Source organism: Brachyistius frenatus, unplaced genomic scaffold (genome assembly GCF_029030835.1).
Source record: "Brachyistius frenatus isolate BFR_SWC_R1_liver_20210118 unplaced genomic scaffold, ASM2903083v1 Contig_225, whole genome shotgun sequence".
Lineage (NCBI taxonomy): Eukaryota > Metazoa > Chordata > Actinopteri > Embiotocidae > Brachyistius > Brachyistius frenatus.
The window spans coordinates 413,378-437,500 of NW_027210824.1; the positions used below are offsets into that span (position 1 = coordinate 413,378).

General features: G+C 42.2%; 1 protein-coding gene across 1 annotated transcript in view; it reads right to left on the minus strand.

The window, feature by feature from the left end:
- Positions 1-24,123, minus strand: part of LOC138633526 (A-type potassium channel modulatory protein KCNIP1-like) — a 42,753-nt gene that overhangs the window by 2,019 nt on the left and 16,611 nt on the right. Inside the window, exons 3-8 of the mRNA XM_069719799.1 lie at positions 3,743-3,867; positions 1,156-1,225; positions 986-1,056; positions 766-873; positions 581-685; positions 123-185 (exon numbers count right to left, since the gene is read on the minus strand). Of these exons, the coding sequence (XP_069575900.1) occupies positions 123-185; positions 581-685; positions 766-873; positions 986-1,056; positions 1,156-1,225; positions 3,743-3,867 (542 nt within the window). The remainder of the gene's footprint in view (positions 1-122; positions 186-580; positions 686-765; positions 874-985; positions 1,057-1,155; positions 1,226-3,742; positions 3,868-24,123) is intronic.

Sequence of the window (24,123 nt, forward strand, 5' to 3'; positions counted from 1 at the left end):
ATTATAAAATATTCTATACCTGTGTTTTTCCTGCGCCATGTCAAAATATCCTCAGTGAAAAAGGTCTCATAAAAGTTTATGGATCCTCTGGATTAAATATGTTAAAGAAAAAAATGGAGTACCTCTTGACAAGACAGGATGAATTCATCAAGAGTGACCACACCATCTCTGTTTTTGTCCATTTTCTGTGGACAGAAGCACAAATGATATCACAACATTGCTGTCAGGAGTTAAAAGATAGAAATGCATTTTGTAAATAAATAAACTGAAATACACACCCTCCTAAAATCAATGACCTATTCTGTGAGTTTTACCAACTTATTTATTACTCAGCACTCACTGGTGTGATGCTGCTCCTCACTTTTCCTTGGATTTTCCTGCAAGTCTAATTTGCTTTTGCTTTGCTCGTAAGTCATTGTGAACATTGCTGCTCATGCTGACTGACCTTTTTTCTGCTGTTGCAGCTTCCGGATATCCAACAGATGTCATGTTTAACTAATGCTTCTTTATTTGGTCTGTCATCAGTGTTTGTGTTGCTGGGTTTTTATCAGACATAACCAAAGGAATCAGATGTTGGTACCTGAAAGAAGGCATCCACATGCTGTTTGGGTGCATCAGTTTTCAAGGCAGGGTAAGTGTACTTCCCCATCATGTCATATATTGCTCTGACGATGTCTGTCATCTCCTGTGAAATAAACACACAATGAGACACGATTAATGAACCCCACATTGTGTTATAACCGCAATATACAAAGGAACACAAACCTCTTTGTTGATGTATCCATCTCTGTTGATATCGTAGAGGTTAAAGGTCCACTGGAGCTTCTCGGTGACGGAGCCCCTCAGCAGGATGGACAGAGCTGTCACAAAGTCCTGATGGAGACAGTAACAGAAGACAAACTGAAAAGGGGACCGGTAATTCGACATCTTTAGAGCCTAAATAGCAACAAGCAGACATGTGGAAATAAACGAGAATAAAACAAACCTCAAACTTTATGGATCCTGTGTTTCCTGTGTCGAATGCATTGAACAGGTAGTGTGCGTAGGTGCTGGCATCTGCAGGAGAAGAGGAAAAAGACTGTTACTACGCTGGGTACAAACGAGACAAAGTCAGGTGTAGAGGCAAATATCACTACACACACACACTCTATTCACCTCCATGTGGGAAGAACTGGGAGTATATTTGCTTGAAGGTGTCCTCGTTTACGACCCCACTAGGACACTCCTGGACAAAAAGAGGGACACAAAAAATAGCGGCAGTAAGGGGAATGTAAAAACTAGACAGGCCTGCAGGGACAAGTCAAACAGAGGTGAAATGAGACTAATGGAGGGTTTTAGACCAGTGTGATTAAAAAGAGCTAATGGGAGACTGTGTATTAAGTCAAAAAGTCACATTACAGTCTCTAGTAATTATAAACTATTACTGTCAATCACCAAATGTACAACAAACTGCAGATGCAATTCCTGACCTTCTTACATGGTTGTCCCTACTGAATCCAGTTTTTGCATTTGACCTGTCCTTGAATCAATTATAACTTTACGGCAACTTAACACTATATGTCTATTGTGAAAATTACAATAAAACAAAGACAAGCAAAATCACCAATACAATTAAATTCACTGTAAATATAGGGTCATGCCATTGAAATATGAATATGTTTAATTTATAGAATCACCAATTAACCTGAGATGCATGTTTTTTGGATGTTGGGAGGAAGCCAGAGTACCCGGAGAGAACCCGCACAGGCACAGGCAGAACATGCAAACTGCACACAGAAAGGCCCAGGCCCAGAATTAAACGCAGAACATTTTCCCTGTGAGCCGACAATGCTAACCACTGAACCACTGTCCCCCTATTTACATACTATACCATACCATACCATACCATCCATCCACCCATCCACCCATCCACCCATCCATCCATCCATCCATCCATCCATCCATCCATCCATCCATCCATCCATCCATCCATCCATCCATCCATCCATTTTCTTCCCCTCATCTGGGATGGGGTCGCGGTGGCAGCAGGCCAAGCAAGTTGGTCCAGACTTCTCTCTCCCCTGCAACATTTTCCAGCTCATCCCGGGGTCTACTTCCAGTTGGGCGTGCCCGGAAAACCTCCAGTGGGAGGCGCCCAGGAGGCATCCTGCCCGAAGTACCTCAGCTGACTCTTTTCGACGCGAAGGAGTAGCGGCTTTACTCCGAGTTCCCACCTGATGTCCGAGCTCCTTACCCGATCTCTAAGGCTGAGCCCGGCCACCCTACGGAGGAAACTCATTTCAGCCGCTTGTAACCACGATCTTGTTCTTTCGGTCACCACCCAGAGCTCGTGACCATAGGTGAGGGTCGGAACGTAGGTCGACCGGTAAATGGAAAGCTTCGGGCTCAGCTCCTTCTTCACCAACACAGTCCAGTGCAGCGCCTGTTTTCCTGCTGCAGCCGCAATGATCCGCCTGTTGATCTCCCGCTCCGTCCTCCCCTCACTCGTGAACAAGACCCCGAGATACTTAAACTCCTTCCGTCCCCACCTGGAGGGAGCAATCCACAGATTTGGAGGTGCTAACCCTCATCCCCGCCGCTTCACACTCGGCTTCAAACCGCCCCAGTGAGTGCTGGAGGTCATGGTCTGAAGAGGCCAACAGGACCACATCAACTGCAAACAGCAGAGACGATACAGAGACCCCCAAGCCTGACGTTCTCCTCCTCCCGCTGCTATCCTGTCCATGAAGGTCACAAACAGGACCGGTGACAAAGGACAGCCCTGGCGGAGGCCGACACCCACCGGGAATGTGTCAGACTTATTGCTGACAACACGAACACAGCTCCTACTGCTGTTGTACAGAGCCCGGATGGCCTGTTGCAACGGGTCCGGCAACCCGTACTGCCGCAGCACCCCCCACAAAACACAGCCTTCTCCAAGTTCACAAAGCCGGGCAAACTCCCAGAATCCCAGTCTTGCGTGGGGTAAAGAGCTGGTCCACTGTTCCACGACCAGGACGGAATCCGCACTGCTCCTTATGAATCCGTGCTTCAACAAACGGTCGGAGCCTCCTGGCATAAGCTTTGAGTAGTTAGTTAGAGCACACTTTCCGGTCCCATCCATCCATCCATTATCTATACCGGCTTTATCCTGAACAGGGTCACGGGGGGCTGGAGCCTATCCCAGCTCACATTGGGCGAAGGCAGGGTACACCCTGGACAGATCGCCAGGGTGTACTAGCACAGAAGTCCAATAATTAAACACCATTCAGTCCATCTGTTTAAATGCTTTTATACCATAGAAGCAATGGTTTTATTCCAAAAGAACAAAGGAATATGACTTTGGCAAACATCTGGTCAGTATAGAGGCACACATTAATAAAGTCTTACCTACCTACCTATCTATCTATCTATCTATCTATCTATCTATCTATCTATCTATCTATCTATCTATCTATCTATCTATCTATCTATCTATCTATCTATCTATCTATCTATCAATCTAAAATTAGCAAATAAACAATGTTAAATTTTTTTTAACAATCCTCATCATTATCATATCTATAAGATGTAATCATAAATGGAAGTTGGCCTGCTCACAAGAAATTCTTCAACACAAACTTGGCTTCCCCATGATATCAGGTCAAATTCTGACACACACACACACAGACAGTTTTGGTCTCCGTCCCTTTGCAGTTAAGTGGAGAAATCTAGTAAACAAACTAAAAGTTTTCCTTTTCAGTGTTCTTGGAGAGTCACTTACGTTCTTGAAGCCCCTGTAGAGCACTTGGAGCTCTCTTTTACTGAAGTTGGTTTGAGCTTTTAGCTGATCGAGGCCCTCCGGTCGATGGCACACCATGGTCATCTCCAAGTCATCGTCAGCTTTGTCTAAAGGGACAATCATGAAAAAGAAGACAAACAAAACATAAGTCAACAGAGACTAAGAGAGGAGAGGAGAGGAGAGGAGAGGAGAGGAGAGGAGAGGAGAGGAGAGGAGAGGAGAGGAGAGGAGAGGAGAGGAGAGGAGAGGAGAGGAGAGGAGAGGAGAGGAGAGGAGAGGATGAAAGATGGAGGTGCACAGAGATAGAGGTCAGGTTATCAGCTCTGTTCCTCCTCTCAGCGGCCCTATCATTAACAACTCATTACTCTCCTCGCTGCAGGTGAATGGAGAGAGGACACACCACTGACTCTGACACACACACACACACACACACACACACACACACACACACACACACACACACACACACACACACACACACACACACACACACACACACACACACACACACACACACACACACACACACACACAGACAGACACAAAGCGCCTATAGGTGAACATGACAGAAGCCTTTAAAAATTAAGATACCCTCTCTCACTGGCTCTCATCTTCACATTTGAAAGAGCGCATTCCCTGAAGACATCCACAATGTCATAATTATGCATACCGTTATAACTGTGCATAATTTAATAGAAGTAATAATACAAATTCAGAATATGATAAAGTGGTCCTAATGTAAAGTAGTAAAAGGCACAACGGGAAAAAAAAGAAAAGAAAAAAATCTTAGTGGTGTTTAAATAATACAATGTTTAATGGCTTTTTCAAGATAATGTGTGATTGAGCAGCATGGGCCAAAAGTCTTATTATAATTTATAAAAAAAAAAAAGTCTGTGATGGAACTGTAACTTCCTACAATACATCTTTGTAATCTTTAGGAGGCTCGGCTGCTGGACTCTAGAAAATAAGATTGTTAGTAGATACTTCTGCACACAGTTAAACATGCGTCTGTGTGAGCTGACTTCACAGTGTGTGCCAAAAGGCTGCATGCTGATTACAAGGTATTCTCTTATTTCATCCTCTCACTGTCTCTCACTGTCTCTCTCTTACACTCACTCACTCTCTCTCTCTCTCTCTCTCTCTCTCTCTCTCTCTCTCTCTCTCTCTCTCTCTCACTCACTCACTCACTCACTCACTCACTCACTCACTCACTCACTCACTCACTCACCCTGAAGGTCATTTGCTTCATCAACCAGGCAGATCATACTTTTTCACATTAGGGTGGAGATGCAGACCCCCCTGCCAAAACAGCTTTATAAAACACAGATTCGGATGTTATGTTCTTTACGGGAAATCAACTTCACAAGAGTGAGCTTAATTTGTTGGCGTCGGTTTTACATTATTCATTCACACTACATTGGATTCATACACCTATAGAGTTACATCACATGCACTCCTCTGATAGGCCTCAGTGTGACTCTATTGTCCGGGTGAAAACTCTGGTGACACCGTCACACTCCGTGCTTACTCCCCTGCACAGAATGTCCTGGTCTACAAGTACAATGTTAAATTTAACCCCTAAAGAAATGACAAAAAGGTTTTTTTTTAAAAGCAGCTTATGTTACAGCAGCAGCACATGTTGTACAAAATCTAATAGGACAGTATTATGAAGATCGTTTAACACAGGACAGGATGTGTACTCACGTCAAAAACCTGTCTGATTCTGTTTGAATTATTTAGCTCTTTTCAGGCCAATTTGTGATTTTGATCTCTATGAGTAAATCTGACTTAACTAAATAAAAAACAAGTATACGAATCAGCAATAGTTCCTATTTTAGTGTGTTTTCTACACCTTCTCTCAGTCAGTTTTTCTGATGATCAGAGATAAATATTTCAGATGAAGCTTCCTTACTGTTGTCATGGAATTATGGCCATTTCTCCCACCTAGTATTTAAATTATTGTAAAAACCAAAGTAAGCAGGGAATGTTAAGGCATAAATATGTATAAATTAAATAGGCTGTGTAAAAAAAGGAAACTAACATCAATGGTTAGAACGTATCTAAATAAAAACTATGAACAGAGATTTTTTTTTAAATCCTGGTTTGCAGTGAGTTGTAGCCGTTTTAGATTCAGTTTTCTGTACATACTGCATGACATCAGACCAGAATAGCATTATTATCAGCAGACAAACCAATGTATGAGTCAACTGCATATTTACAGTATTAAAATCAGCAGAGGAAGAAAATAAACCATCCCTCTCCAGTGGTTAAGGGTGCAAATCTGACAACAGCCAGCATCAGTTTCTATTTATTCACTGTTTCTTTATTTATTATTCTCTTTTTGTTTCCCAAGAAAAATCTGATTTATCCAATATTCACACATGAATAATACAGATAATTTTCTCCAACAATTTGCTAGTTGATAACCATGCAGTAGTGTAAGACTCTGCTGGTAGAGTTAGTGCTGGATGATAGTAGTTACAATGACTCACCCTCCACAGTGATGACTCCCAGCAGATGTAGCATTTTGACAGCCCCACAGCACAGCAGAATGATGGCGAGGGTGTGTAAACTGTTCTCACTCTGATCCTCTCCTTCCATTTTGAGTACGGCTTTCTTTTCTCTGTGCTCGTTAGTTTATCTTGAAGCTTTCGGTCTCCAACTTTTCTCTCATTTCCTCAGTCCTCTGAAGTGTTTATTTTTTTTATTATTATTTTTAATAATACACAATATGGAACTAACTGGAAACAGCTTTTTACCACATGCAGCTCAATTCTAAGCCCGGTCAGCTATAATTTCTCTGTACAGCTCTTTCTCTCGCTCACGTGGTTATAAACCTTCTCTCCATCCTGCTTTCTCCTACAGGGAGCTCAGCTCTCACCTGCCTCTCTCTACTCCCTGAGGCATCTTCCTCTCTTACCCTGACCTTCGCTCCGTCGCACCAGCTCTCCCTTCCTCTCGCTCTCTATACACCGACTCCCGCCTCTGTATTACAGTCACCGTGTCCTTCACTCTTTGGGAACGGGGCTTTAAACTTCAGGGTCTGATCTGAGCACATTGTACCAAAGATAAACTCATCTTCCACTGTATTACCATATGTGTTTGTTGTGACTGTGTGTGACTGTGTGTGTGTGTGTGTGTGTGTGTGTGTGTGTGTGTGTGTGTGTGTGTGTGTGTGTGTGTGTGTGTGTGTGTGTGTGTGTGTGTGTGTGTGGAGGGGGGGTCACGTGCAGATCAGCACTAGATTAATTGTTCCCATTAAGACACACAGTTATCCCCGAATAACCGAAGGCTAAATTTACCTACAAAGTGACTTTTCTACCTCAACAAGCCCGAGTCCTTTCGTATGACTTACTCTGCGATATAAACAACACTTTGTCGAAATCAGTAATTATGAATACACCCATTGAGATGACAAGATCCTTCCTAATCTGCCGTGTGGACTTTACACAGTAGTAACGAATTATTGCACTGAGCCTGAATGAGAAGAGGAGGGAACTACTGTATATGACCTGCTATGACGTACATGTACCAGCAGGGGGTAGCAGAAACTAGCACAGAAAGCTCAACGATTAGTCAAAACTACCAATAAAGACGTGCTGTATATTTCAGACAGCTCTGAAAATCCCCCCCAATTTTTTTTTTTTTATCAAATAAAATGTGCATTGTTTTTAAAGTATAGACCATGTAAAATAGGAAAACACACACTGAAAATCATGATGAAGTAAAAATAAAAATATGTTTGTAGTATCTGTGTATCAGGACGAACTGCATCTCATTTATAGTCTTAATGTGAAGGCAGAAAAAAGAAGCAGTGATTGCCGCCGGGGCTGAGGTGCAGCCGCAGACTTGCAGACAGCAGGGGGCTCTGCTGTATCAAGAGGTTTCCCACAGAGTTGTCAATTGCAGGTTTGCTTTATTTACTGTTGTGGAATTACAGCAGCAGGGCAGTAGAAAATTAGATTTAGTGGCAAGAGAGGAGTATTTAATTTAATTTTCTAGACATTTAAAAGATGCTTATTAGTATAAACGTCACTTGATAAGGATGATTAAGTGTAGTGTATGTTGTGTTCATTCAAGTCTTCGACCAGGAGGTGTCTCGTACTGTGATTATTCAGAAGCATTTCTGTGTTGATATGACGCACAGATGAACTGAATGGAGAAACCTTTAGCAATTCTCCTCTTCACAAGTATTGTACAAATACTACAGGAGAATATACCAAACTTACACCACATTAAGACCTGAGAAACAGATTTTTTTTTTTTATTGCACAGGATCTGCTACTAAACAGATATAAATCTGTTGCTGTAGCCATAACACATTCTCACAAAAAAGCACATCTTGACTGCAACATGTATCACTTAAGCCCCCGTAACAAGTGAATTTCACTTTGGTATTAATTAAATAAATCATTTAATTGAGTTTTTTCTTTGACATTATTTATATGTTCAGTTGTATAGAGACCGAATGGTCCATTGCAAGCCACCTGAGCCACAACAGCTGACTACTTTTGATATGAAGTATCAAAGTATCAGCTCTACTCCCAGCTTCCTCCAGATGTCGGAGCTCCTTGCCCTATTCTTAAGGCTGAGCCCGGGCACCTAGCAGAGGAAACTTATATCAGTCACATGTAATCACGATCTTATTCTTTCTGTCACTACCCAGAGCTCGTGACCATAGATGAGGGTCAGAATGTAGGCTGACTGGTAAATTAAAAGCTTTGCCTTTTGACTCAGCTCCCTCTTTACCGAAACATTCCAGTACAGCACAAAGTTTACTGCCGACGCAGCCTCAATCAGCCTGTCATTCTCCCACTCCATCCTGCCCTCACTTGTGAACAAGACCCCGAGATACTTAAAACTACTAAAGAGAGAGAAATCCACCTTTTTCCAGCAAAGTATCATGGCCTCAGACTTGGAGGTGCTGACTTACATCCCAGCTGCTTCACACTCAGTTACAAACTGCCCCAGTGAATGCTGAAGGTCACGGCCTGATAAGGGCTAACAGGACCACATCATCTGCAAACAGCAAATCCTGACACCCCCAAACCCAACATTATCCTCCCCCTGGCTGCGCCTAGATATTCTGTCCATGAAGGTCACAAGCAGAATCGCTAATGAAGGACAGCCCTGGCGGAGGCCAACACCCACTGCAAATGTGTCTGACTTATTGCTGAGAATATAAACACAACCCCAGCATGAGCGGAAAAAGTTGCCAGGGAATCTGGGCTTACTCGCTCCACTTGATGTTACCATGACGATGGATGGACAGATGAATGCATTGATGGATAATGTTCAATAAACTAAACTTCACTTGGCTATAACTTCAAGACTTTGCCTACCTCACTAAGAAAAAAATATTTGTTGTCAGTAACCATGTGATTACCATCTTTGTTTATGTCCACACCCCCACACACAGTTGGCACGCTCCTTGTTAGCAGCTAGGAGTTTTTTTTTACTGATGTAATGCCACCATGAGGGACAATGAAGACAGTGAAAATGAGTCCAATGTTGGAGAAACAGAAGCAGTGACAGGTGCAGCCAACAAAAGGCTGGTGGAGTAAAAAATAAGCCACGTCGGTCGTGTGGGTACACTTTGTCTTTGGTAAACACAATACTGAACAGAATGAAGCTTTAAGCAAATACTGCAAAATAAAAGCCAAACACAAGCACATCACAGGAAAGACAACAGCAGAGAATTGCATCCCACCTGGACACTTTTTAGACAGAGCAGTCCACTCACAGGATTTTGCGAAAGCTATTACATTTGGTAGGTAACCTTTAATAGAAAATGCAGAGGCCTGCAGTGTTTAACTCTATGGTGTGGGACTTTTACAAATAAATAACATCCATTATATTCCAGGACTCAACAAACGAGTTCACATACTGCTGATTGAGGCTATCACTGCCAGAAAAATGTCTCTGTATTTCACATCGCATTGGAGGTTTTTGGAAACCTCCAATGCGAGGTGCCCAGAAGCCATCCTAATCCAATGCCTGAACCACCTCAACAAGCTACTTTTGACTCAAAATAAATACATTTATAAAATAAATGTTCATATAGGCACAGTCTCAAAGCACTGTACAATGCTTTCCGTTCACACACACAGTCACACATCAATGATAACAAAGCTGTCAAGCAATGTGCTCACTTTACAGAGCAACTCTGGGTTCAGTGTCTTTCCCAAGGACACTCTGGCATGAGGAGGAACAAATGATTAAACCATCAACCTTCCAATTAGTGAACAACCCGCTTTACCATCTGAGCCACAGCCGCCCCAATGTCATATCTCACATTTTTCATAATTGGTCTTGGTATCAGCAGATATGTAATAGTAAAAGCTTCAGAAAGGGTTTAAGAGCTAAATTGTGATCACATCATCTCTACATTTGACTGAACTCTTTGATTTTCAAACAAGAAAAGTGACTTCAAATTCAGTAAAGTGGGCCCCTTGATCCACTTGGGCCTGTGCCTGGAAGGCCTGTTCAGTAATTTATACATGCATATTAAGAGAGTGGATGATGTATTCCTGCCAAGTACGCAGCAGGTTTCATCGTTCATGTTTTTTTGAAAATAATGATTGATTATTATCAATCCATGGTGATAATAATCAATCTGACAATGGTGATACAAGCTTCTGTAAGAAAAGCTTCTCTTTTTTAAGCACCTGTAAGTGCAAACTTTCTGTTGCAAAGTTTTATTGAACAGGTGAGATCTAGAAACCTACAAGATTCATGCTCCAAAGTAAACTTGCAAACTGCAAACTTAGCAGGTGAAGAAAACCTAAATAAACCCAACCTATAAAAGTCAGCTCGGGACTTCACTTCCATCTGTTCCAAGCAGCTATAAACTGTGGAGTCTGACAGTGACCAAGAGCCTGAACCCCTTTCTTTCAGAGCTTGTTTGGCGTATTGAAAGGTGGCCTAAACTGTCAGCTAAGAAGGACCGCCTGTCACTCTCTCCAGCCAGCACTGTGTCGCAACAAATAGCTTTTACATCAATACAGACACACACTTCCTAAAGCTCGTGAACAGGATTTAACTCCTTGCTGCCTCCTCACTGCTGCTGCCTCTGGTATTTAATGTTAGCTCTCCTTTCTCCTTCATCTCTTCCTTTCTTCCGTTTCCCAATGAATCTTCCTTCCTTTCTCCATTTCTTATCTCTCTCTCTTGGCCAAACTCTCAGTGTGCCACTTTATTTCTGCCATGCTGTCCTCTCTCCTTCTTGTACCGTGTCCTGTAATCCTTGCCAGAGAGTGTGCCATTTGCATAATCTGAATTAGCCTAATCTGCTGTTCTGAGCGGCGATGGAGAGAGGTAGCTCTCACCGGCCTCTTTAACGGTGGAGCGCGCTCTCCAAGGAAGAAGCAGCTCCACTGGTGACACGTTCCCGGGAGTTATGGAGGAAGTGTGTTTACTGAAAAAAATTCAGCCACAACAGTCCTCTTTACCGTAAAACTGAAGACATAATCATGTTCCACAGTGTGAGCTCAAGCATTGTTTTCCACAGTCAATATCCAAGTCAGTGGACACGGGGCCAATCCCTGACTGGCCTTTGGGTGGTTCACTGAAAGGCCAATGACTCGCTCTGGTTGAAAACACGCAGATATACACACACACACACACACACACACACACACACACACACACACACACACACACACACACACACACACACACACACACACACACACACACACACACACACACACACACACACACACACACACAAAAACATACACTAACAAGGCAAACATGAGCGCATTATTTCAAGAATCACTGATAAACAAAATACTAAAGCACCCATGTGCATAAAACAATATACTGTACACTCATGCTTTCATGCACAAACACATATCTATGTTTGATTACTAACCCTCGGCCTGTGAAGGAGGATGAAGTGCTGCAGGGTATTTGTAGTGTAATGTGTTAGAGTAAGGTAGAGAAACAAACACACACTCTTACACACACACACACACACACACACAGAGAGAAAACTACCGTGTCTCTTCCTTCTATATTAATGTGCCACTGCTGATTATGTTTGGTAAGATTGAGTCAAACGCACCTCATTTTAGACACCTATACTGTTGCAGCATGTCAATATTGATTTCTGAATAAATACATGTCTCTGAATTGGCAGGAATACACAAACACGCTATACACAATGTCAGAAACACACACACACACACACACACACACACACACACACACACACACACACACACACACACACACACACACACACACACACACACACACACTGCTGGATGCCAAGGGATGAGGATGACGAGATGACTTAATAAGCACTCACACCAGCTAATGGGAGCGTGGGTGACGGAGAAAGGGAGTAAATGAGAGACAGAATGGAGGCATAAAAGAGAGAGAGAGGAATGGAGAGGTATGAAGATGAGGGTTTCAGGAGCAGCTTGTGGTGCCGGCATGCGAGAGTGTGGCGAGGGAAATTAGACGAAAGCAAGATGAAGAGAAACAAGCCTGATTAAAAAAAAAAAAAAAAAAAAAAAAAAAAGGAGTGGGAGGGAGAAAAGGGGGGGGGGGAAACAATGGAGGAGTGAAAAAGTGTGGAGAAAAAAAGATGTGACAAAACCAGCGAGTAGATGAGGCTAAGAGATGGAGAGGGAGGCAGCAGAGAGCAAAAAGAGTGCAACATAAGAGGAAGACATGAGGAGTGATGGGAAATAAAATGAGAGAGGGAGAAGACTGAGACAACATCGCTGCAGGCAGTAAGTGAGGAGGGCAGAGATGTACGGGCTGGAAAGAAATGGAAAATTCGCCTGGGAGTGGAGAGAGAAATGCCAGGTGAAATTTTTTTCTAGAGAGATGAGTTGTCAGAGGCTACCATAACAGGGGAAGAAAACCGACGCTTTAAAACAGGCAGACGAGACAACTTGTAGGAGAAAACCAAAGAGAGAGCCCGTTGGGAAAACAGACAAGAAAACTTTGACTGAAAATAAAGCACGACGCGAGAACAACAAGCAGCCTTGATGGTAAAACAGACAGCACGGGCAGGCATGTAAACAGTGAAGCAGGTGCAGGACGCAAACACAGCGAGGGGTATTTTCCTTCAGAGCACGGCGATGAGCTCAAACTCAGAGGATCAATCATGTCGGAATCTAATCTCACAATATTAAAGCCGTGCGATGTCTCCCCTCCCTCTCTCTCTCTCTCTCTCTCTCAGTGTCGCTGTCAGTGTTGTGATGCTGGATGAGTTATCTGCAAAACACCACAGAAACAGACAGCTGTATACCATACAAGCCCTGCTGCACTAATCCTGCGTACGGCGATCATGTCATGTCAGAAAGATGTTGAAGTAACAACACGGCAGCAGAATTACAAACAACCCCCAAACAGCTCCCGCTCTGTACATCCCTTTCTGCCATGTCTCTGCAGGGCATTTGTAGACGTTAAAAAAAAAAGAAAAAAGGCTTGTTTTCATTTGCAGGCAAAGTGGAGGTTTTCACAACGTGAGTGCCTCCACAAACACCTCATTTTTCAAAATAGCAACAAACTTACGCTGCGCCTGTTTATCACCCTTGGGGGAAGGTGTTTGTTTGAGCTTGTGGAGAAAAAAAAAAAAAAAAAAAAGACCAAAATAAAATTGCTTATTCAAAAGAAGAAACCGACCATATGCTCTCACTCGAAAAACGTCCTGTTTGGTCTAATTTGGACTGAAAACCGATGACAGCGTGCCTCGACAAACAACTTTAAACTGCAGACTGTTAATAGGGGATATTCTCATTCTGGCACTGATCCCCTGCTCAGTGTGCCCATTCGCTGGAAGAGCCAATTTGGATGTGTTAGATTCATATAAATGAGGTTTAGAGGTTTTTTATTAGAATGAGTAACAAGGGAGTAAAACATTTCTCACAGGCAACAGGTCCTCGGGAAAAAAAAAAGAAAGAAAGAAAAGAGAATCACACTCGTTTCCTTTATCTGAAAATTTGCATCTCTCACTATCTCTTTCTCTTTCACATGGCCTTGACTTATTTAGGAATACCCCAATCTAAAAAATAAAAAAAAACCACAACCCCTCCCACCCCTAAATCCGACATCTTTTGTTGCCATGGCTACCGTGCTTCCAAGGTAACAGCAAGACGGAAAAGCAATGTGTGAGCAGAGTGACAAATACCTTCGACATGTGTGTTTACCAGCGTCGACGCTCACGACTGCACACACTGCCAGGCAGACAGACAGCGACAGACAAACACACACACACACACACACACACACACACACACACACACACACACACACACACACACACACACACACACACACACACACACACACACACACACACACACACAGGCGCACACACACACGGAAGCCGCCTCTCACTTTTCCTCCCTCGGTTTTGTTTTTTTTGTCCAAAAAAAGATGAGCTCAACAACGATCACGTGGGGGGCAGACACACAGTCGCACTAAAACTTTTGTTGCAGAATAAACACTTTCTCCTGCGTGAACAGCTGTTGACCTCAGTGTCTCTCCACAAACCACGTGCCCTCCTTCTTTCACTGCATCTTTACCGAAAGACCAGCAGTTATTAATCTTTGCTCTGCAGTTACGTACGTGCGCTGGATACTTGTACGCCAGCGAGAGTGTGAACTACGATGAAAACACAGCTAAAAGTTTCCCTCTCCTCATGTGTGTATCCGTGCGTGTGTTGATTTAAAAAGACAGAGCAAACACACTGTTTATGAGTGTGTGTGTGTGTGTGTGTGTGTGTGTGTGTGTGTGTGTGTGTGTGTGTGTGTGTGTGTGTGTGTGTGTGTGTGTGCGTGCGTGCGTTGATGTTTGCGTGTGTGTAGTCCCTCACCCCTAGACAGCCTCCTCTGCTTGGTCTGCATGGTCAACGTACCCACCACAGCCCCCATGTTTGCCGCTGTCGTCGTGGAAACAAGTGCGTCTGTATGCTGAAGTCTGTATCTCGGAGTCACGTGTTTGGAGAGCTACAACGCAGATACACGCCCTCGACCTCTTTCCTCCTCCTCTCCTCTCCTCTCCTCTCCTCTCTCTCTCTCTCTCTCCTCCACTCTCAGCGCCGGATCTTAGCAGAAACCCTCCTTTCATGCTTCCTCACTCCATCTCACGGAGCTCCTCCTCCCCCCCAACCTCCCCCTCTCCCACCCAGCCACACACACACACACACACACACACACACACACACACACACACACACACACACACACACACACACACACACACACACACACACACACACACACACACACACACACACACACACACACTCTTCCGCTCCCTCCCTCCCTCCCTCTCAATTCCTTGTTTTTCATTAGGGGTAGTAGCGTCCCTTTCTCTTTCCCTGTATATCTATCACCCTCCCACCTTCACAGCAAGCCGAGAACCCAAGCAGGAGCATCTGCGATTCAGTATGAAATCGCCCGGATGTTGATTCACTACATTATAAATGAACATGAATGTACCCATTGATTTGCGGAAGATAACACTGCATGAGTCACTCTGGACAACCTGTTACGATTTTCACACCTAAAAGCATCTGCTTCCCTCTGAAAGAGAACAAACATGCAAATAAATACAGGCTCAAATATTGACCGCGTATTAATTCTGGCGTGAAGGGAAGGGAAAACATGAGAATGTGACAAAAAAAATTAGGAAGAGCCCCGAGTGTTGCTTCTGCTTTTCTCCTCAACATCGCAATTTGTTCATGAAAAGGCCACTTCAATCCATCAGCACCTCCACGGACTCCATCCATCATCCCTGTTCACCCATCCATGGTGCCTGAACATTCACATCGGGATGGATAAAGGGATGGAGAGTGTGTGGTGGTGGCAGATCGGCTCCCAAGGCAGGGAAAAGGGAAAGAAAGAGAGATAGGCAGGCAGGCAGGGAGAAAAAGCTTCAAATCAAGGATGTGAGAAGAGAGATTAAAAGCAGGGAGAGTCGAGGGATGAGAAAAATGAGATATTTAATAGGGCAGAAATAGAGGGATCAAGACAAGTGTCAGATAATGTGGCCTGTAAGAGCTGCACACACACACGCACACACACACACACTCACACACACACACACACACACACACACACACACACACACACACACACACACACACACACACACACACACACACACACACACACACACACACACACACACACAGATGTATTAAATCACATTTTAACAACAAACCAATCAATCCAAACAAAGTATACCATTTTGCATGATGAAAGTACAACATGCAAACACTGCACATACGAAACATGGTGGAGGAAGGTATCCTGTTCTTTTCCTGTTGTAGACTGTCAGTAGCACTTTATGACAGGACTCCATTACAGCTGACTGTCTTTATTCAGATTCCAAATAAATGTATTGAAGTATTAACATCAAAACATTGTTCTAACGTAGACCGGTCCCACGCACGCCATCGCTGCTGTATTATGAACACCAGCAAAATATAACGTGATCCGGTAACTGTGCTGCCTTCAAGTTTACTCTTGTGATTTTTGTTGACACTGTCATCGTGGTATTTATTTCAGTTTCAGCACTGAGGTCATAAATGCTGTACTGGATTGCTTCATGTTCATATATGCAACCGAAACGCGTCAAATGATTAGGTAGTTCAGTACAACTGCACTTTAACTACAACCTCAATAATAAACATTTAATTGAATATACATTGAATATCGTAAATTTGATAAAGGTATAGAATTGAGAGGCAGGCGGACAGGCAGAAAGGTGTGACATATATTACAATATTGTAATTGTTAATACCTTACTTAGAAGTATTGCAATGTTGTAGCTGGTTAAGGCAAAACAAAAATGTATAAACTGAAAACATGTTTGTAGAATTTGCATATACAAAGTAACTTGTTGCTATAATGCTGAAAAATAAAAGTCACTGTCCTCCTCCAAAAGATTACCCTACAGGTCTATTGTGCAAGCAGCTTATTATGACCCATTGATACGTTTTAAAGTTAAGCGACCTCTAACAGTCGTATAAATAACATCAATCTGGTGTCCCAGAAAAGTGACGCGGTTCAAATGACATATTTATAATGCGAGTTATTAATTGTTGTGGCTGGATTGTAGCAGCGTACTTGAGCGTAGTAGACTGGTGATCGCTTTCTGTTTCCAACCCCGGGCAAGGACAGTTTTTTTAAAACTGTTAACCGTTTCCATGACGGCAAAGATTGCATAGATTCAAGGAAATAACAAGCGTAACTTTGTGCCTGAACCTAACCAGGGATACTAATTAAAAAAAAAAAAAAATTTAAAACTCTGGGTCGCATTAAACACTCCATACATACAGATAATACTATTAACATTCAACAGGAACTTCCTGGTTGCTCAGGCCTCATTCACTCATCACTGGCCCGGCTGATGGCCACAATTTACACATGTAAAAGCCACTAGCCCGAAGACACAACCCAGAACACAATATGTAAAATGTTATAAAATGTATAATGTTTGTGATCACAGACAATTTTTGCTTCGTGGATGAAATCCTGATGCTTATTGAAAAAGCAAAAACTAATATTTAGTAGATTTGCAATTTGCCTCCGTAAATAATGCACATGTCAAGGTTTTACAACTAAGTTTTCGGTAGTACATTTTTAGAATAGACACAATGTCCTTTTATCTCAAGCCAGCCGTCAGTAATAATGCCTCTACAAATGTGGCAAATGCTCCGAATATGGAGCACTTTTTGTCAGCTGATGGTGAATAATGAAGGAAGCGTGATTGTTCGTGAGACATATGGGCACATTTCGCAGGAAAGATTTATTTCAGTGAGTAACAAAAAAAAAAGGAAAATCTGCAATCTGCTTCTGTGAAAATGTGCTCATGAATGCTTGGATGTGTTTTTTTTCCCTCACTCACAACAGTGAGAGAGACAGAATGGACAGCAGTGGGGAGTAATGCGTTCAGCCTGCCTACACACTCACACGCTTACAGATAGAGTGAAGCACACATATGCACACATATGACATTTTGCACATGCACCAACCGCGGGCTGATAGACTGGCTGATCATAGGATGAGGTCTCTGTGCACCAAACAGCATGCAGCATGACCATTTCCTGCTACACACAAGTATGCACACACACACACACACACACACACACACACACACACACACACACACACACACACACACACACACACACACACACACACACACACACACACACACAAACACCTCTTCCACTCTGCTATATAACTCACTGCCTGTATTGTGCCTGTAGGAATTTACAGGCTATCAAGGTATTGCTCCCTATCTTGGCTGCACCCTACTTCATCTTTAGCCTTAAACCATATCTATCCATCTCTCAAACCTTTTATCTATGAATTTGTCTTCAGGCATATAGTCTTCGCCAATACACCTTTATCCAGTCATCTCTCCCAATAAATCTCTGCGCTTGTATCGGCCTAGTGTTCCTGTCGTTTCAAACACAGTTCCCAGCTTGTTCCAATTTCAAATCTCCATCCCTCTTTATCTACCAGCAGTCTTTGACAGGCCCGTTTCCACACACAAACAGAAATGGTTCTCCATCTTGTAATCATTTCAAAGTCTGTCTGTAAAGCAGAGAGAGAAAGAGCGAGAGGTTGGGGTGTGTGTGTGTGTGTGTGTGTGTGTGTGTGTGTGTGTGTGTGTGTGTGTGTGTGTGTGTGTGTGTGTGTGTGTGTGTGTGTGTGTGTGTGTGTGTGTGTGTGTGTGTGTGTGTGTTTGTTTTTCATGCCTGTGTGTACAATATTGTTACCAAATTGCCTGTGTGCTGCCCTGCAGGCATGTGAGCAAATGGCTCCAGACTGTTTTACAAGACCCTGTCACACTTTTAAGGAAAGAGATGCCACAAGACGTAGGAGAGGGGGAAAACAGTGAGAGTAGGAGAGGGCAAATAAGTGCCATTTCTTATATACACTGTGTGTAGGGACAGAGCAAAAGCAGTGTAGATAGAGATGGAAACATATTTGGCAATGAAGAATGGAGGAAAAACAAAAAGAAAAAGCAAGGAGGAAGAAATCCAGCAGAAAAGCTTCCAGCGGGAGATTAGAGTGCAAAGCTGAGCGAGAACGAAAGAGAAAGAAGTGGGTAACAAGAGCCAGGAGAGTGGGCGAGCGGTGTTGCAAGAAAGAAAAGGCAGAGGAGAGCAAGTGGGACATGAAAACAGCACATTTCCAGGGAAGAGGATGGAAGAACAAAGAGAATGAGGAAGAAATGGGGGAGCAGAAACGAGAGAAAAAGAAACTGAAGATCTTGATTAAAATTAAAATTAAAATGCCACGTGGAAGCTTCAGAAAATCAGCTCAACTCCTCAATGCTGCACATCCAGACCCACTTCAGTGCAAAAACTGCAGGCCAACAACATTAAAATTCTATCTTTTCCTCCTAAAAAATTCACCCCTTCAGCTATAGATTATGAATCTATCACACCGCTGGATGACACTGTCCTGTCGGCACACAAGGCTGAGGCAATTACTCATCATGAGCGATGTGGCTTTGGACAGTGAACACGTCTATTAAGAAAATCAATACTCATATCTATCGCTGTCCAAATGACTCCTCACACAGATGCTTTTCTGTGTCTGTATTAGTGGACGTATGCCGAGCCTCTTATCAGCTCCCATCACCATATAAAAAAGGGAATAATTAAAGGAGCCCATCGCTATTGAGCTGTAATTATCTGGTGAGGGGTAAAAGAGAAGAAAAAAAAAGAGAAAAAGGAAGAGAGGGGAGGAAGTAAGAACTTAAATAATTGGAACGCATGAGGGGAGGAAGGATGGACGTGTGGAGAGGGAAAAGAGAGACATAAAGTGCAAAGGAGAAATATTTGAGAAGGAGAAAGCAGGAGATAAATAAAAAATGTGAAACAGAGGGTGATTAAAGGGGGAATCGATGAAGAGACTGGGCAGAGGAAATAGTCGTTTTCCCTCATTATTTTTGCTTCGCTGGTATTCTTACAGCCAACTGGATTGACATGGGATGTGATGTCTTAGTCAACAGGCACACAGCAGAGCAGCAGCAGCAGCAGCAGCAGCAGCAGCAGCAGTAGCAGGCTGATTTTCACATTCGATGGGTATAGAGCTTTTTTTTTTTTACCCGCAGGGCTGAAAAAGGGACAAAAAGAGCTGTGACTGGCAGTCAATCTGATGTGGAGAGGGGGAGAGGAGTTCACAGTGTTAAAATCAGTCCAAACAGAGATACAGAGAGTAGCCCACTGCTATAAATGATCATATACAGGGCATGTGTCGATGAAGATCGTCCTCCATTAATCAGTCATTTAAAACGAATTAATGTTGTCGATTTGTAAACAGAAAAAAAGTGTTGAGTTGTGTAAACTTGCACCTTTATTTTATGTTTCTTTGTTGCTTGAAAATATTTATTTTTGGTGTATGAAAATACATACATCAAATGCAAGTATGAACCATGACTCGCAGACCTAATGCACATACTGTAAGGGCGGTCACACTGCTCACTCACTTCCTGTGTTATTTCCAGCATCAGATTTTTCTGCAAACAGCAGCGCAGTGAAACAAACAGCAGCACTACATGCTGTTACCACGATGAATGTCAATGAAATCAATGATATATATGCCCTCTGGTTGTTTAAAAAAAAAAAAAAAATGTTTTATACAGATTCAACTGACATTTTATATTTAGCAGACAAGTGAAGCGGTTCATACCTTCTGCGTTTTTCCTTCACTCTGTAACACCTTTTTATTTCTCGGAGCTCACACAGCAAACTCACAGCAGCAGATTCACTAGGCGACAGGTGGTCTTGTCAGAATTAGTTGGTTCATTAGAAATTAAGAAAAAAGGAATAAAAGCTGACCGGTCTGTGACATTAACGGATTTAAATTTTTCTGTTATTCTGTTGCCCTATTTAAAAGTTAAAAGAAAAATAGATCAATTATATTTTTGGCATGAAACAGTTCCTTCATGGCTTAATTAGTGCAACATAAACAGAAATTACTAATTTGTTTACATATGCTCCACCCCCTCTTGTGTAATAAGTACATGTATATTACACGCGCACACTGCGTAGGTTGGTATGAGGATGCTAAATAGAAGCAAATAAGATGTTTCCTTTTTTTATTTATTTGTGGTAAGTGTATATGAACTTGAACTATTATGTTTATAAATACACATAATATATGTTACCATGCCACTTTTGTTTTACTAAACCATACTATCTTTGCTCACTGGACAGCTTGATTCCTCTTTCTGCTTGTGTCCATTATCTGCTACAAAGAGAACTATTTAGATGCGAGTGTAAATTAATGGTTGTTTTAGCACCTTTGGAGTGAAATGCCACACTGACAACATTTGCTGCCTCTATACGAGAGTCATTTCAACTGTCACGTTAATCTAGTTCAAGTGATATGCATCACTGCTGTCATAACGGTGCATACAGGCTGAATCATATAGTCATAGCTAAGTAGCTATCTATATTCATCATCTGCATTTTCCCTCATTGGCTCCAGCATTACAAAGGCCTGAAGGCAAGCACAGGGCTGAACTGTCTACGGAGATAAATTGCATGGAAAATGTTGTTTATCTTTGAAGAACTGAGCAAAGCCCGCAAATATTATGCAAATAGAGTATTTTTATGGATGCAGTTTATTGATTTCTTTTATTTAATAAAATGTTTGAACGTGGGTCTAATTTGCAACACTGAGAAAGATCAAACACTGACAGAGGATCCTAAATGACGGGCAGATTTTTTAAATGGAAATGCTCCTCGCTGTGAAAATCTGCCCAGTAAAGAAATATGAGATTTGAGGGTTGTAGTATCATAATCCCATCACTACACGTTCATACACATCACACACAAACACACACATGCTTCGGGCATGGGATTAAGCAGAAATCCGTTGTCATGTTGCCATGTGCCTAATAAAGTTCTTTCGCTGTCCTAATTGGCCCTTTTGGTGCACTTCTTTTGATGTGCGGGGATGAGAGAGAAGGGTGGAAACTGTAAAGCCTATTAAAGAAACACGTATCATCTCTCCTTCTCTTCGGCCTGCAGCATGGAAACATCGAGCTGAGCGCACATGTTCTCCAGAAAACCCACATACACTCACTCATGCACAAACACATCTATTTACATATATTCTGCTGCCCCCAAACTAAAACTCTGCGTGATTAGTGACACTTCAAACAGTTGGAGTACTCTTAAGAGTAGGACAAGGCTGTAGTCTGCACAAAACTCTGAGCACAAAGAGATGTGAGGGTTTGAGAGAACGAATGAGACAGAAACGCAGAGATAAACAGCAAAGGCAGACGAGTAGCCAGATCAAGAGGAGAGCAGGTCTGCGAATAGAAAAGAAAAACTTGAAGGCAGCAACACATAAAAGCCTAAATGAGGAGGTGAGATGAGGTGAAAGCTAGTAAGACAAAGAGAGAGAGAGAGAGAGAGAAAATTCACTTGACAAAGCGAGAGGGTACTGAGAAATGAAAGTAGAGGCAGAAACAAATGGAGCCAACGGACAGGGAGATGAATGTGTCGGCAAGCTGCAGGTTTTGTAGTTTATAACCGCTGGGAAATATTTCAGAGGAGCGGAGTAGTTTGTGCACAGAGACAGTAGATAAATTTCTCTTTTTTAGCCCCAGGTGAAGAGAGACACATACAGATAAATGCCTTCACGCCACCAACCTATGGCAATATGAGCAGGAGGGGCCGCTGGCTAATAGCTCTGCCTTCTAGCTTCCCACGGAGAACTTATGACTTTATGAAGGCCACTGCATCAGTTTGGCTTCAGTTAGTGACCCACAGCAAAAACAAAAACACCTACTTCAGTTGTGGAGTTTAGCAGCTCTGTTGAATTCAGCTCAGTCAATTAATCACAGTAAAATGCTGTAAGCAGGGCTGTGAATGGAGTTCCTTTATACCAAAGTGCTTTACAATGTGACTTTCATAAACCACGGCACAGAACTAGCCGTGGGAAGCATCTGGGTTTAATGTCTTGCTCAAGGGTACTTCAAAACAGAGTGGGAGGAGCTGGGGATCAAACCACTAACCCTGCTATTAATATCCAAGCTGCTCTACAGTCTGAAGCCACACCTGTGGGATAGCAGTGAATGAATAAGGGTTAAATGATTGTCACCATGAAGTAAATGCCTAGACTTTATACCCTAAAAATAAAGCATGGTCTACTTGTGACCTTTTATCATTACATTAATGCATAAATCCACAAGGGATTTTTTTTTTCCTACTCAATTGTTTGTATTTCAATAAATATTGAGCCTAAGAGATAAAATTATTGCCATGATTACAAGGAAAGCATGGTGGCCTAGTGATTTGGATGCACACCATACAATCTTAACGTTGTTGCATTTCTTCCAACTCTTTCTTTCCATGTCTCCTGTGTGGCTCAACATAAGGCTAAAATTCCCAACATTCATCAAAGAGGAAAACTCCACACACAAGTCAAACATGAATCTTCTTTAAATATAATCTATAATCTCTAATCTCTATAATATACTTTTGATTTTTTTCTGTCGTATTAGTTATTTTGCGAACTTCCGATTTATCTTAAACTACCTTTATTCTAAAAGAGCTCTTGCAACTTATTGTACTTGTTTGCAGTTTACAGTGAACAAAATGCCGTCTTCTAGGTCAGCCAAAGTATAAAAAGACTTCATGAGCTAAAAAATAGCTAATGTATTACCACGTATTATTGCCCAAAAATAACATCTTACAAAACGACAAAAAAAAGGACACAACAAGCACTGTACCTAAAAATCATTAACTGACTAAATGAAATGTTCAGTGTGAATTGATTTCTTACATTAGAAAAGGTAGTGAATGATTATAAACCAACAATAAATATGATTATCCAAGACAACCAATTGAGTCTCAAGTTATAGTTATTAAGTCTTGAACTGACATCATGTCTTGAGTCAAGTGCTGAACTTTGTGTCTTGAGTCTGAAAAAAGTTATTTTTCACTCTTCATCAATGCCAGTTAAAATGTTTAAACGCAGTAAGCGTAAAATTTTTGCTGGTAACCAAAGCATTGTCTTGACAACTAATTGTGATATTCACAAGTACCAACTGCTGTCTGCCAGCTTGTCTAAACTGCCTTGTTCAAAATAAATCTGTTGTTAGCAAGAAAAAAAGAAAAAAAAAGTTCAACATAAGTTTTAATTTCTTGGAGTCACTCAGCGGTGGCGAGGGTAAATTCTGATGGAAGTCGAGTCATCAAACTGCAAGTTTTTGTGATTTAAAAATAAAGGAACATCCGTTACGAATGAGTTTACACAATAATGATCAAACCTATCAACTCCATTCAAATGTCTCTGTGTTTCACAGGATAATGAGATTTTACATCTGTTGTCTGGCGTGAGTTTCTCACGCTCACC